The following is a 14,127-nucleotide window of genomic DNA, read 5'->3' on the forward strand; positions in this document are numbered from 1 at the left end:
TTGAATTCATGTAAATGGTTAAATGACTAATAAACAAGTTGCGGCCTTGCACCACCATTCAACCTGTGTGTGTTTATAGTTATTTTGGGTTATGAATTTTGTATCTGTGAATACGACCTACCTTTCCCATGGCTATTTCACTCTACCACAGAAGAAGATTGCTCCATGGTGCTTGCTCTTTCCTTCTCCTTTAAAGAACAGCCTGGGCAGTTGTTGATGAGATCTCGTCCTTATTGGGGATTGTGAATGTTTTCAGATCAGAATAAGCAGAGCCAGGGAAGTGGATCCACACAAACATACTGAGAATAAAGATTTCTCCTGGTTCATATGCAAAACAGATGGGATCCTGGGAAGCAAATCACAGTTTTCTTCTGAAATTTCCATTTTAATGGCATACCCTACAGACTGGAGCATGCTTCTGGGGTTTAAAGCAAAAACAAGGCAGTTACTCTAAATGATGCAAAAAGAACTTTAAGAAAATGCATTGAATAAACAATGTCTTGGCCTTACATTTAGGGCAATGGCAGACAGGGCCATGTAGAGCATGTAATAGCTGGCCTATATGACCGAATCGTCTCTCCTTTTACTTGAATGACAATCACAAAGAGCTGCAAAGTGGTCCTGTCTGACTTTACCCTTAATGGAATTAATTTGGAAAATGTATTTTTCAATGCATTTATTGCTGGTTCAAATAGATGGTCTGTAAAAAAAAAAAAACCAGAAGGCTACTTTTACGGAAAACAAAAACAGTGTTGGAAATTAGGCATTTTTTAAAATTGTTTATTAAGCCCAATTTGCTTTTAGGCACATTCTCCTACAATTTGGAATGGAAGGAAAGTGCATTTTATACAGTAGATGTGATGAAACTTGATATACTGCCCCTGATGGAGAGATTCTTTGAAATGCTATCAGTTTAGTGTAGAATTATAGTATGTTCCTCCCGTGTAACACATGTATGGTGTAAACAGCATTTTTTGCAAATGGTTTCATAGTTCTGTAATATTAACAACTTCACGTTTGCTTCAGACAACTCTCAAAATCTGATTTTCACTAACAAAGCGCATCCCTATTAATACGTTATATTAACAAAATATACATCAGGATCACTGCAGAAACCTTGCCATTCCCATTGTCCAGTAGTGTTGTAATAAAATAAATTTGTATGAAAGCGTTTCAACAATTTCAAATGAGTAATTTCAAGCCCCAAATCCCTAAATATAATTTTTCCTGTACAAATTAAATATACATATATATTTAGATATAGAACATTATTTTCCAGCTTAGATAGTTTTCTGCACCATATGAACTTCGTGTCCCTTTCTGCTGGGAGTTGTCCTTTCTTGCATAAATCTTGGTAGAGTGGGGGGAAAAAAAGATAATAAAGGTTCGGGGATTTTGATAAAAAACTACAAATGGCAGACAGGTTCTGTACATGTAGAAACACAACGATTATGCGGAGGAAAAATTCTCAAAATATTGGTTCCATGATAAATAAAAAAATGCTTTGTTTTGAAGCATATGAACATTACAAAAGTGACAACTGTATGGGGGTTAAGGAGCCTCCAGTTAAGAGTAAGGTACCACTGTTCTGTCTGTCCATACAAGTACAAAAATGGCCGTGGAATTCAGCAGTAGTCTTTACAAAGGAAGTGGAAGATGATCGCTAATAAACAGAATGGAGTCCTAGTCGGTTTTCTCCACATTCCCGGAGATTATCTCTGCAAACTTTCTCAGTTGCTCACTGGCATTGCTGGACTCTTGTTGAAGTCGCTGGTTGTTCTGCCGGAGACAGGCCACTTCAGCTGCTAAGGCTACTTTGTCCAACTTTTCCTGTAGAAGTACAACAAGAAATATATACTGTGCCACAGATTATCTCATCTCATTGTTCCTTTAACCGTTATGTGCAAAGAATGGAGGGCCTATGTTGTTGCAAATGGAGGTCTTACTTTCCCTGGTTAGGGGTTCTGGCTGCCATATATAAGCAACACACAATAAACTCAGCAACAGCTGCAAAACAGTAAATATCATTCCTGGGAGTTTCATTCCAGCCACCAGATACTGTAAGTCACTTTTGAGCAGCTGATGATAAATGATGGGAGCCCTTCTGAACCTGCACAAGGACTTTATGTGGCTGGAATTACTATTACTTTTATTATTAAAAAAAGCTCAATTTAATTGGTTCGGGCTTGATTTTTTTCAGGCCTTTTCCCGAAGGATTTTTTTTGATTTTTGCCCGCAAAGTTCGATTCTCAGGCTAATTCCAGCGTACACCACAAAAACTTCAAAATAGGTTAAAGACCTCTGCCACTGACTTATACACAACAAGGTTTGAGATAGCGGGTTTTTGGATTCAGGCTTTTTGCTGCATTGGGCTTTAATAACTCTTTAAAAATTTGAGTTTGAGTTTTGCCCCAAAAAGCCCGACCAGTGTTTATTGCACAGTGTGACTGGGTTGTGTATTTTGACCATTCACTACACTGTATAATCAGTTTTTTAAAAAAAAAAAATATTGGCTTAAAGAATAAACAGCCCCCAAATGACCGACTTTCTATTCATATGAAAAGGAAAGTTAAGTATATCCAAGTGGGCGGAGCTTCAAGCTACATAAAGAAGTTTTCAGCTTCTTGACTCAGTGTAGGGGGAGAGGTATGTCATTTTGGGGGCTGTTAATTTATTCTTTAAGCCAATTATTCTTTAGTCCCTTTTTGAGAAATGTTAAAATAAAAAAGGATTTTTTATCCTTTAAGGGATTTTATACCATTTTTAGTTCTGTACTGCTGTTGATTACTTTTTATAACTTAATATAATTATTGTTACACAGTGTGACTACTTTACTAGGCATTCTAAGCATTGATTTGAGTAATTCTAGTTCATGTTAGCTCCACATTGATGTGCTTATTCATTTTCATCAATGCCCAGTGTGATAAGTTGATCAGGTATTTTGCCTACTGATTATACCACTGAGAACTCAATTTGTCAGTATTATTTACTGGCATTTTATTTGGTATTGATTTATTGGTATTCTACTTAATTTTTCGTTATTTGGACAAGTGTATAAAGAATGCACATTGTGTGTGTTATGCCACTTGAACCACCACGTGTTTATAAGTTTAGTGCAAAAATACAAAATACTGTTTGGCCTGGGTAACAAAGCATTTTTGCTGTTGCGCAGGAGACATTTTCAAACATTTTTGCCAGTAAATGTAATTTCCCTAAGAAAAGAAGAAATGCTTAACTTTTGTATTTTCACCCAAATGATTGTTATAGCTCAATAAATATTACAATTACATTACTGCACCTGTTTAGCAACCCATGCCAACCAATACAATTTTGTGTTTTCACTGTTCTACCTGCAGCAGGTTAATAAAAAAAACTAATCACTGAAAATTAGCTGAAATTATTCATTTATTTCATGGAGGTTTTCTACAAAACAACTGAATTTGAGTTCAAACATTTACATCTAAGTCCCTAGGAAATAAGTTCTACTTTTCTTTATTTCTGCAATACGTTCCACACTTCAGCTGCACTGAAACCACAAATGTTTCTCATCTCATCAAAAAGCCAGGCTAAAAAAGAAAGTCTATGGGGCGAATTCCCTAAGCGGTGAAAATTCGCCAGTGACAGCTTGGCAGCCATTGCAACACTTTGCTAGGCGTAAATTTGCTAGGACAAAGCCAAGTCACTAAAGTGAGAAGTTTCATCCAGGGCGCCGAACGCTAGCGTTACTTCGGCAGTCAAAGCGAAGATGGGCTAGCGTTGCCTAATTTGCATACGGCAGGAAATGATAAAGTTACATGGCCGTATATGTTGCAGCAAATACATTACATTAGACAAGTCCAGGGAACGTTAATAAATAAAATAGAGTTGTTATAATGCCCTACACATAAGCCCACTGTATAGTTGATGTTCCATATGTTAGAAAGTGGAGGGTGGAACCAGGTTACCCAAAAAAATTTTTAAGGACCTTTGCAGGCTATCACTCTGAAAAAAGGAAAAGACGCCAGTGTTTTTTGGGACTTAGAAAAATGTTGCACTAAAAATTGAGGAAGTCCTATGCACTTCACTGGCCTGAGCTGTCGAAGTCAAGCCTGGTGAATGATTTTCAGTAAAATCCACATTTTAGTGAATTTGCAGATTTACGTCTGTTCGCCAGACCAAAAATCCGAGTGAGAAGCAACGCTAGCGTCTATCTCCTTCTCTAGCGAAGTGACGACTGCGTCCGTTAGGAAATCATCAAAGTTTCTAAATGACGTCACACTGGCGAATTTTCACTAGCGTTAGTCACTTCGCCCTTTAGGGAATCTGCCCCTATGTGGGCCAAGTTTATGCACTATTTTCATATGCTCGCTATGGAATCTACCCGCCTTGCACTACTAAGCCATACCTTCTGCAGATCTGTATGAAGCTGTTGCAGCAAAACTTCCAACTGCATCACCTTGCCAGTCAGGTCTGGAGTCAACTCTCCACTGAAATAAATATAATGTAATGTATCAGCAATTTAACATATTCAATAACATTTTAGTAAGCTATAAATGAGAATCATACAATAGTAGAATTATAGAGGTGTCCCAGGATAAAATAATAAAATTATTTTTTACACTTCTATTATTAGTGATAATAGGTCAACAGCCAGTGTAACTATACGAAGGAGCAGATTAAACACGGACAAAAAAAGGCAGATCATCCGCCCCATGTGCCCCTAGCCTAACACGTCGTTTCCACATCCTTATCACCTTCCATAATAATTTATAATAAACAATAAAGTGGATAACATGGGTGCAGATTAGCAATCTAAACCCATAAAAGGTTTTTGTTTATTTTAGTTCTTGTTATGGCATATAGCTATTTCATATTCTCATAGCCAGCAGCCCTATACCCCTTAAAATAGGACTCTCAAACTGCTTGTAGTTTACAGCAGAATAGCCATCCCACTCCTTGAGGTGTTGTGCATATACTTGTCCTGGAGTTTTGGGTAATGTGCCCAGTTCCATGTGCATTAAGTAACTTGTACCTTGATGCAGCATATAGCACTTGTGCCAAGTTCAGTAAGTGGATGATGTTAAAAGAAAGTAATTGCTTGATGTAAATTTAAATGCATAAACATTTATTCACCACAGGTACAGATGCTCTAAGTCATAACAGGCAAAGCAAAACTATAATGCGGCTTATTTGGACTTTAATGTAGCAACATGCATAACCAATTTAGTAAACTCTTTGCTTCTGCGTTACTGCAGAAGTAGATTACAGTTTAATCCAGTCTATAAAAAAGTGAGATATATACAGTCTGCCAGAAATAAAGCACATACTCTCTTAGAAGTTCCATGTACCTGGATGTAGGAGTGCTACGTGGAGTGTGCTGTCGTTCTAGGCTCAGGTGAGTGGTGCCAGTATTTGGTGCAGGACGGAGCTCAGCAACTTCATTCAGAGAGAAAAGTGAAGCAGCTCTTTGCACTAAAGCATAAAAAAAAACCAGGATATGTTACAGCGATTTAATGTGATTGGATCTTCACTATACTGTATAATATACAATAAAGAGTCTGATCTTGCTCACACACGGTACAATACAGTATCTATTCATACAATGTCTGATGTTCCCACACTGTAAAACACTGGAGTGGATTTCCTTGGCAGCACAAGATACAGGTCCTGCTCTCCCTGACAGTTACAGAAGCAACTTACTGTACAATAGTTTGATCTACCTCACAGCTTCTAATGCAGGACCCAATCTCCCTAACACTTTACAGTACAGAGTACATCATGGATCACGGGGTCTGACTGTTTTAAATCTCACACACACTGGACAGTATATGGTTTGATGACCCAAAACTGTAAAATACAGTGTCTGCGATACACCTATATGGACACAAAATAGCATCTGTTACAGCAAAGTGGCAGTGCAGATTTTTCTTACTGAAGTTATGTGTAAATGGAATGACTTTACATGTGTAGCATGAATAACAACATAAGATCCTGCAGCTATAATAAGTTGCACTGGATGTAACTCCCAAAAGCAGTGATCCCCAACCAGTGGCTCGCAAGCAACATGTTGCTCACCAACCCCTTAGATGCTGCTTCCAGTGACTCCTCAAGGTGTTTATTTTTGAATTCCCGGCTTGTAAACGAGTTTTAATTCCATTAAAACCAAAGTTCACTGCCAAACAGAGCCTTCTGTAGGTTACCAGTCCACATATGAGCCACCAGTATTCAACCACAGTTTATAATTGACACACCAGGAACTTTTTGCATGCATGTGTTGCTCTCCAACATTTTTAACATTTGAATGTGGTTAATGGGTAAAAAGGTTTGGGATCCCTGCCCTAAAGGAACCCTGCAATTACCAGGCTGCCACTTACTCTAGGGTTCCTTTGTGTCTATGGATGCGATTGCACACAATTCATTAGATAAGGCTGGCCTGGCACACTGGTGCTCACAATTTTCAAAAGAGCGTGTTTGGATGCAATTACCTTTGTGCCCAATATCTTTTAGATGCATTTTAACAGTTCATATATAGTAAATGAACCCCAAAGTCTCATCTTCTTTAGATAATAAACTTCCCCAAAGTTTGATACACATCTGTATCTTTCCCCACACTGTGCAGTACAGGCTCTGATCTCCCCAGAAATATACGATACATGGCTGCAGGATATAGTCAGAATCCCCCTACTCTACACAGTACAATACAGAGCATGATCTACTCTACACAGTACAATACAGAGCATGATCTACTCTACACAGTACAATACAGAGCATGATCTACTCTACACAGTACAATACAGAGCATGATCTACTCTACACAGTACAATACAGAGCTTGATCTACTCTTCACAATACAATACAGAGCTTGATCTACTCTACACAGTACAATACAGAACATGATCTACTCTACACAGTACAATACAGAGCATGATCTACTCTACACAGTACAATACAAAGCATTATCTACTCTACACGGTACAATACAGAGCTTGATCTACTCTTCACAGTACACTACAGAGCTTGACATACTCTACACAGTACAATACAGAGCTTGGTCTACTCTACACAGTACAATACAGAGTTTGATCTACTCTACACAGTACAATACAGAGTTTGATCTACTCTACACAGTACAATACAGAGCTTGATCTACTCTACACAGTATAATACAGAGCATGATCCCACACTGAACAAGGTTTACATCTACTCCACTACAATCAATGCAGGGGTTGACCTCTGGCAAACACTGATAGGTTAGAGGTTGTATATTGCTGTACCAGATCTGTTCAAAGATCCGACACAGGCTTTTCTGCTCCATTTTATTAGTATGTGATTTAAACCTCTTACCTTAAATCACCACTTGTGTGAAATAAATATTACAATCTTAACACACTTCATTCCAATACACACCTGAGAATTAAAGATAATAGTTTCATTCCCTGGACAGAAACATGTGAAGTGTTACCTTCATAAGCCTTGGCAGCACTGACCAAGCTTGACCACTCTAGCCCAGAAGCAGTGTCTGGCAGCGGCATCATGCCTGGGTCCATATGCGATGTGTCACGTATCTCAGTGAGAGACAGCTCTGAGGAGGAGATATTAGCTGTAGATACAGAGAGAAAATACAGCTTAATTAAAAATACCATTTTAAGGTTAGTCTTGCTTTTTAAAAATGGTATACTGTGTAACTGAACACACATGCTGCCATTATAAATGACTATTGGAAACCCCCACACCATTCTAATACCACGATTACATTTTTAATGAATGTTGCAAATATAGTACATGAATGGTGAAGAAAAGAACACATAAGTAAGAACACAACTGACTAGTTTTGTGAATACTGTAGTACCATTGTAGTTTTTGTAAATTGTAGTTATTAAAAAACTGTCCTGTTCCCAAGGAGAAATGAATTGTGGTGAGCACAATATTTATTTCCTTCTTGCCAAAATGACAGCAGTGTGATCTTGATTATCATTATCTGCAATTCTGAATACAATCCTGCAGAAGCTTGTTCCAGATTGAAAATCTACAAATGCCACAGCTCTAAGCAGCTCCCATTGAGTTTTTTTAGCTCATACGTTATAAAGCACATTGTTATTTCTTCACACAGAAATGCCTGTATGATACTAGCAACAAGGACATTACATGAGATATCAGTTTAGGTAACAATATATCCATGATTACCACACTCATAGTTTTCAGAGGCAAAAACCATCGTCACAAATAAGTAAATGTTTCCATTACCATTGCTTTTTTAGCTGTATGCTCAGAAAAGGAGATAATTCTCCACAAAACTCTCCCAAATCCTAAACCAGTGAAAAGTGTGTGCGGACAACATGATTTGCAACACTGTGTATGTATATACATTATGTGTATGAGAATATTTCAGATATCTTTGTGAAAATAACTCTTTTGCTAAATATACCCAAAATAAAAAATAATAATAAAAAAACATTGTACTGAGTTTAAGTATTTTCGGTGGTCAGGCATTAAAGGGCATATACAAGTAATATCTTACTAGACATGTCTATTTAACTAACGGTGAAACACAGGCCTTTCTTAAAGGAACAGTTTAGTGTAAAAATAAAAACTGGGTAAATAAATAGGCTGTGCAAAATAAAAAGTATTTCTAATATAGTTAGTTAGCCACAAATGTAATGTATAAAGTCTGGAGAGACTGGATGTCTAACATAATAGCCAGAACACTACTGCTTTTCAGCTCTCTAGCACTTTAAGGGGGGGGGCACATGGAACATAACTGTTCAGTGAGTTTGCAATTGATCCTCCGCATGCAGCTCAGATCGAAAAGCAACAGATATGTCTCATGTAGCCCTCCCCTCAAGTCACTAATTGGTTACTGCCTGGTATCAGTGGAAACCAAGAGAACTGAAAAGCAAGAAGTTGTGTTCTGGCTATTATGTTTGACATCCAGTCACTCCTGCTTTTATACATTACATTTTTGGTTAACTAACTCTATTGAAGACATGTTTTATTTTGCACAGCCTATCTATTTACCCAGTTTTTATTTTGATACTGAATAATTCCTTTAAGCATTGGTCACTTTTACTTAATTCTTTCCTGTAGGTTGAGCATGCAACATCCCAGCCCTGGCACATAAATCACTGCATGTCCAACTAAAACTGCAGTCTGAAGGGGCCAACTCAAAATGCTACATGCAGTATAAAGGCGAATAAAGGAGATGGAATCAAGAAAACGGTAGTCAATAGTATTATATAGGCTTGAAGACAATAAGCAGGTGGATCCTGCACCAAACATTTTCCAAGTACCACAAGTGACAAAAAGAAAGAGTTGATTTTATAAAAGCAGTTACCACTTTTCTCTGATAGGCTGGGTGTGTGCTGCCGGCGGACAGGCATTGTGTTGGATGGGTAAGAGCTGGTGAACAAGGAATCCCCACTTAAGGAACAATCCAGTCCAGGAGAGCAGGCAAACCCTGGGTCCCTGCGGCCGCTGCAGAGGCTCTCGTCAGAAAGTGTTCTCTGCAAGGTTTTTTGGGGAGACTAGGATAGAAGAGAGGATGTCATAAGAATGGGTTGATCTTTACCACAAAAAAATGTTTTGGACTTTGCATTCTTATTATGCAGTCACCCAAAACAAGGATATGGTGCATTACGAGTGAATTAGTTTCATTGTATGAAATAAAAACCCTGCATCTGAGTTGAGTGGTTAAGACCCTGCTGCTACAGTGGAAAATGTCAATGCTTAAATATAAGCCTACTAGTGTATATATATGTATATATATATATATATATATATATATATATATAGCAAGTCCAAAAACTGGAGCACACTTTTATATAAAGGCAACTGCCCAGGTGCTGGTTAAATTACTAACTTGTATATATCTCCATACAAACCGCACACATAGGACTTGTAAGTGAAAAAAAGTGAAAAATTTATTCCGACGTTTCGGTTCACATACAGGAACCACCTGAGGAAGGTTCCTGTATGTGAACCGAAACGTCGGAAAAAATTTTTCACTTTTTTTCACTTACAAGTCCTATGTGTGCGGTTTGTATGGAGATATATATATATATATATATATATATATATATATATATATATATATATATATATATATATATATATATATATATATATATATATATATATATATATATATATATATATACTGTCAGGGCCGCCATTAGAAATCACGGGGCCCCGTACAACAAAATTTTTGGGGCCCCCTGGGCCCCGCCCACACTGACGACCAAGCTCCGCCCCATATCCCGCCCACATCGCAGTTAAAAGACCACACAGACATCAGCGCTAAAAAAGTAACCCCCCCCCCCACACAAGTTGTAAAAAGCTATTGATGGTCAGGGCCCCCTTATAAAAAAAATTGGGGCCCCAAAAAAAAAAAAATTAAAATTTTTTTTTTTTAAAAACATTGGTGGCAGGGGCCCCCTGTTAAAAAAAACTTGGGGCCCCATCAAAAAAAATGTAAAAAAAACTAAAAAATAAACAAACATTGGTGGCAGGGGCCCCCTTCTAAGTTAAAAACAAATTGGGGCCCCAAAAAAAAATTTGAAAAAAAAATTAATTTTTTTTTGAAAAAAAAAAAAAAACATTGGCGGCAGGGGCCCCCTTATAAGTTAAAAACAAATTGGGGCCCCAAAAAAAAATTTGAAAAAAAATTAATTTTTTTTTGAAAAAAAAAAAAAACATTGGCGGCAGGGGCCCCCTTATAAGTTAAAAACAAATTGGGGCCCCAAAAAAAAAATTTTTTTGAAAAAAAAATTTTTTTGAAAAAAAAAAAAAATGGTGGCAGGGGCCCCCTTACAAGTTAAAACAAATTGGGGCCCCAAAAAAAATTTAAAAAAAAAATAATTTTTTTTTGAAAAAAAAAAAAAACTGGTGGCAGGGGCCCCCTTACAAGTTAAAAAAATTTGGGGCCACCAAAAAGAAAATTAATTTTTTTTTTAAAAAAAAACCCAAAAAAAAACAATGGTGGCAAGGGGCCCCTTACGAGTTAAAAAAAAATTGGGGCCCCAAAAACAAAAGTTTTAAAAAAAAGATTGGTGGCAGGGGCCTATAGAATATTAAAATAATACATTGGTGGCCAGGGATTAAAAAAAAAAAAACACAAACTGGTGTTCAGTAGAATTGAACTCATGGCTTCAGTACTTCAACTTCGCCTCCTTTCGTGACTTCGGGTCTTTTCACCGCTTCAGGACTTCGGCTTCGGCTGTTTTCGTGACTTCGGGTCTTTGCGCTGCTTCAGGACTTCGGCTTCGGCTGTTTTCGTGACTTCGGGTCTTTTCGGCGCTTCGTGACTTCGGGACTTCGGCTTTTTCCGTGACTTCGGGTCTTTTCGTCGCATCGGCTTCGGCTTTTCGGCACTTCCGCATTCGGCACTGAAGAGGCAAGACGTACGGCTCGGGTGCTCGTAAGGGGGGCCCGGATCTTCAAAAAAATGCAGCGCTGCCGGGCCCCCCTTCATGCCCGGGCCCGGTATGCTTGTCCCCCCTGTCCCCCCCCTGATGGCGGCCCTGTATACTGTATATGTATATATATATATATATATATATATACTGTATATATATATATATATATATATATATATATATATATATATATATATATAGTATATATATATATATATATATATATATATATATATATATATATATATATATATATATATTTTTTTTTTTTTTTTGAATAAAGACCAGCAACACTGGTGTTTCTTATAATCAAAATAGATGTATTATAATATTATAAAGTGCATATACAGCCGATGTGAAGTTTCAGTCCCAACAGGGACTGAAACGCTGAGGTATTCTCATCCTTGGCAAATTTCTTGTGGTGTTTTCCTATTTGCCTTGGAATACTTTGCTGGGTGGTATGTATATCTTTGCTTATACTGGTGTACATGTACTATACTGAATGGCAAAAATGTTTTTGATGTATGTTTTAGTATTTGAAGTATAAAGAATTTTTTCTCATACCTCCAATTTTTCTTTTGAGTGTGCATGCCCAATACATTTTCGTCTTGAAAAGATCAACCTATATGTTCCATGCTTTCATATCTAGCATTGCAGCAGCAGCCTAAAACTAGCAATACAACAGTTTCATTTTAAACTGCCAGTTATATGCCCAGCTTTATACTAGAAGTCTATATGCAACAATGTCCCTATGGGAACCTGTATGTAGCAGTGCCACAGGTCAAGCTAAACACTTACAGTCAGTACATAATGCCACAGACCTGTGCCTAGTTAATTTATAATGTAATAAAAACACACCATGCAGTCCTGCTCGTGGTCTGATCCAAAATTATCCATAATGATAAGCCTTTTCAAGTCATCCTCAATAGTGGACTTGTAGTTTTTGCGAGGTGATCGTAAGTCTCTGAGTGAGGCTCGTAGCCTGGGCTGACCAAAAACATTCTTTGTGTTTACATCTACTTGCCTGAAAGAGATGGGAAGTGAGTGTAGTATATTGAAATAAATAGCTGACCAGAACAAAATCTACTGGATGTGATGAACGTAGTCCCAAGATGGAACTTGCTCCATACCAAGTCCAGAGGACACAGTGATTTCTTTGCAGATACTTTATTTAACTTTATGCAAAGTGATGCCTTCTGAAATCAGAAGATATTTACTTGTCTCATGCCATACACACAGCACTGCCTAGATACCAAAAATTAGAGTTTTAATTCTCCCATAAGGCATCATGGGCGGAGACATGCAAATCACTCCTTTGTGTCCCTTTGGCCAACTATGCATCCAGAACCGCTGGTTTATAGCACAGATACAGCCTAATGGTTCAGAGCCATATATCCAAACTTGCAGACAGCCTGTTTCGATCTTGTTAGAACATCAGTGCAAGATATTGGAACATGGCTTCTGAGAGGTAGGACTTGGAGAGTAGAAAAATGGAGAGACAAATTTGGTTAGGGTGAGAAGGGCTTAAAGGAGCCAAAAAGCCCTTAGCTAGCAATTATATGCAAAGTGATGCCTTCTGGAATCAGAAGGTTTGTACTTGTCTCCGACCCTTCCCAACTATAGTAAGGTGATCCCACAGGTGTCTAATAAAAGGGCAGCCAAGTATGGAGGTTTACTTTGAAAGCAGCTAGTAAGTTGCAGGTAAAACTTAGCCCCTTTGTAAAATGTATAATGAAGCAAGAGAATTCTTAATGAATCAGATGAAAATTGAGCATAGGACTGGCCAGATATGGGATGACTTTGACGTAGTTGGCCAGCTTAAATATATTGCAATATATGGACAAACAATCCCTGTTTTGTTTAAAGTGCAAGTCATTTTTCAAAAGCAGTATGCACAAAATGCCTCTCTTTCTTTCATATATTGATAATGGGTTGAGTGCAGAGGACTCTTGTATTTGTCTATATTTACTTGTCTCATGCCATACACACAGCACTGCCTAGAAACCAAAAATGAGAGAGACATGCAAATCACTCCTTTGTGTCCCTTTGGCCAACTATGCATCCAGAACCGCCCATCTCACCCTAACCAGAATTGGCTCCCCATTTATTTAACTTTAAAAGGGAAGCGGCGGACCTATATACTACAGATAAAAAGATAGCCCAAGGTAGGGGGCACTATGTGCTGCTTTGCTCCTTCTTTTAATTCACACAGTAGTTTAAAGGGACACTTGAGCTCTAGCAGTGTATAAACAACGCTACTTACAAGGATGAACACTTTCTGGATATAGTCTTTACTAAAAACCTCTCTCTTTCTTGTTTTAACAGTGACCCCTTTCACCCATCTGATCTTCATTTGATTACATTTTCCATCTCTCACTCTGCTTTCCCAACTTTCTTAATACGGAATACACGTAACATAGACCTCCCGGCCTTAGCTTAATCTTTCAGGTCTAGCCTCTCCCCTCTTTAGGAATATGTCTGATCCCAATATCCTGGTTATTGAGTACAACACAAACTGTCCTCCATCATTGGCTCATTTGGCCCCATTCAGTAACAACTTCCGAAGTGTCCCGGCTTCTCTTGTCCTCCTCACTCACAACTTGCTCTTTTGACCCTATGCCTTCTTCTCTGCTTAAACACTGTGCTACTGAGCTTACTCCAGCTTTTACTCCGTTCTTCAATTCTTCTCTGGCTTCTGGAAATTTCCCCTCTCCATCAAACAGGCCTGTGTAAAGCC

At 38.0% G+C, this 14,127-nt stretch overlaps 1 protein-coding gene across 9 annotated transcripts in view; it reads right to left on the reverse strand.

Annotated features, from left to right (window-relative positions):
• Positions 1-764: 764 nt before the first annotated feature.
• The window catches only part of sipa1l3.L (signal induced proliferation associated 1 like 3 L homeolog), a 104,802-nt gene continuing 91,439 nt past the window's right edge, over positions 765-14,127 (reverse strand). For all 9 annotated transcript variants that reach the window (XM_018230222.2, XM_018230220.2, XM_018230218.2 and 6 more), the window contains 6 exons: positions 12,249-12,414; positions 9,311-9,500; positions 7,442-7,579; positions 5,328-5,451; positions 4,385-4,466; positions 765-1,830 (listed from right to left, as the gene is read on the reverse strand). In XM_018230222.2, coding sequence (XP_018085711.1) covers positions 1,684-1,830; positions 4,385-4,466; positions 5,328-5,451; positions 7,442-7,579; positions 9,311-9,500; positions 12,249-12,414 — 847 coding nt within the window. In that variant the 3' untranslated portion in view covers positions 765-1,683. The remainder of the gene's footprint in view (positions 1,831-4,384; positions 4,467-5,327; positions 5,452-7,441; positions 7,580-9,310; positions 9,501-12,248; positions 12,415-14,127) is intronic.

The sequence above is a fragment of the Xenopus laevis genome, chromosome 8L (genome assembly GCF_017654675.1).
Source record: "Xenopus laevis strain J_2021 chromosome 8L, Xenopus_laevis_v10.1, whole genome shotgun sequence".
In the NCBI taxonomy this organism is placed as follows: domain Eukaryota; kingdom Metazoa; phylum Chordata; class Amphibia; order Anura; family Pipidae; genus Xenopus; species Xenopus laevis.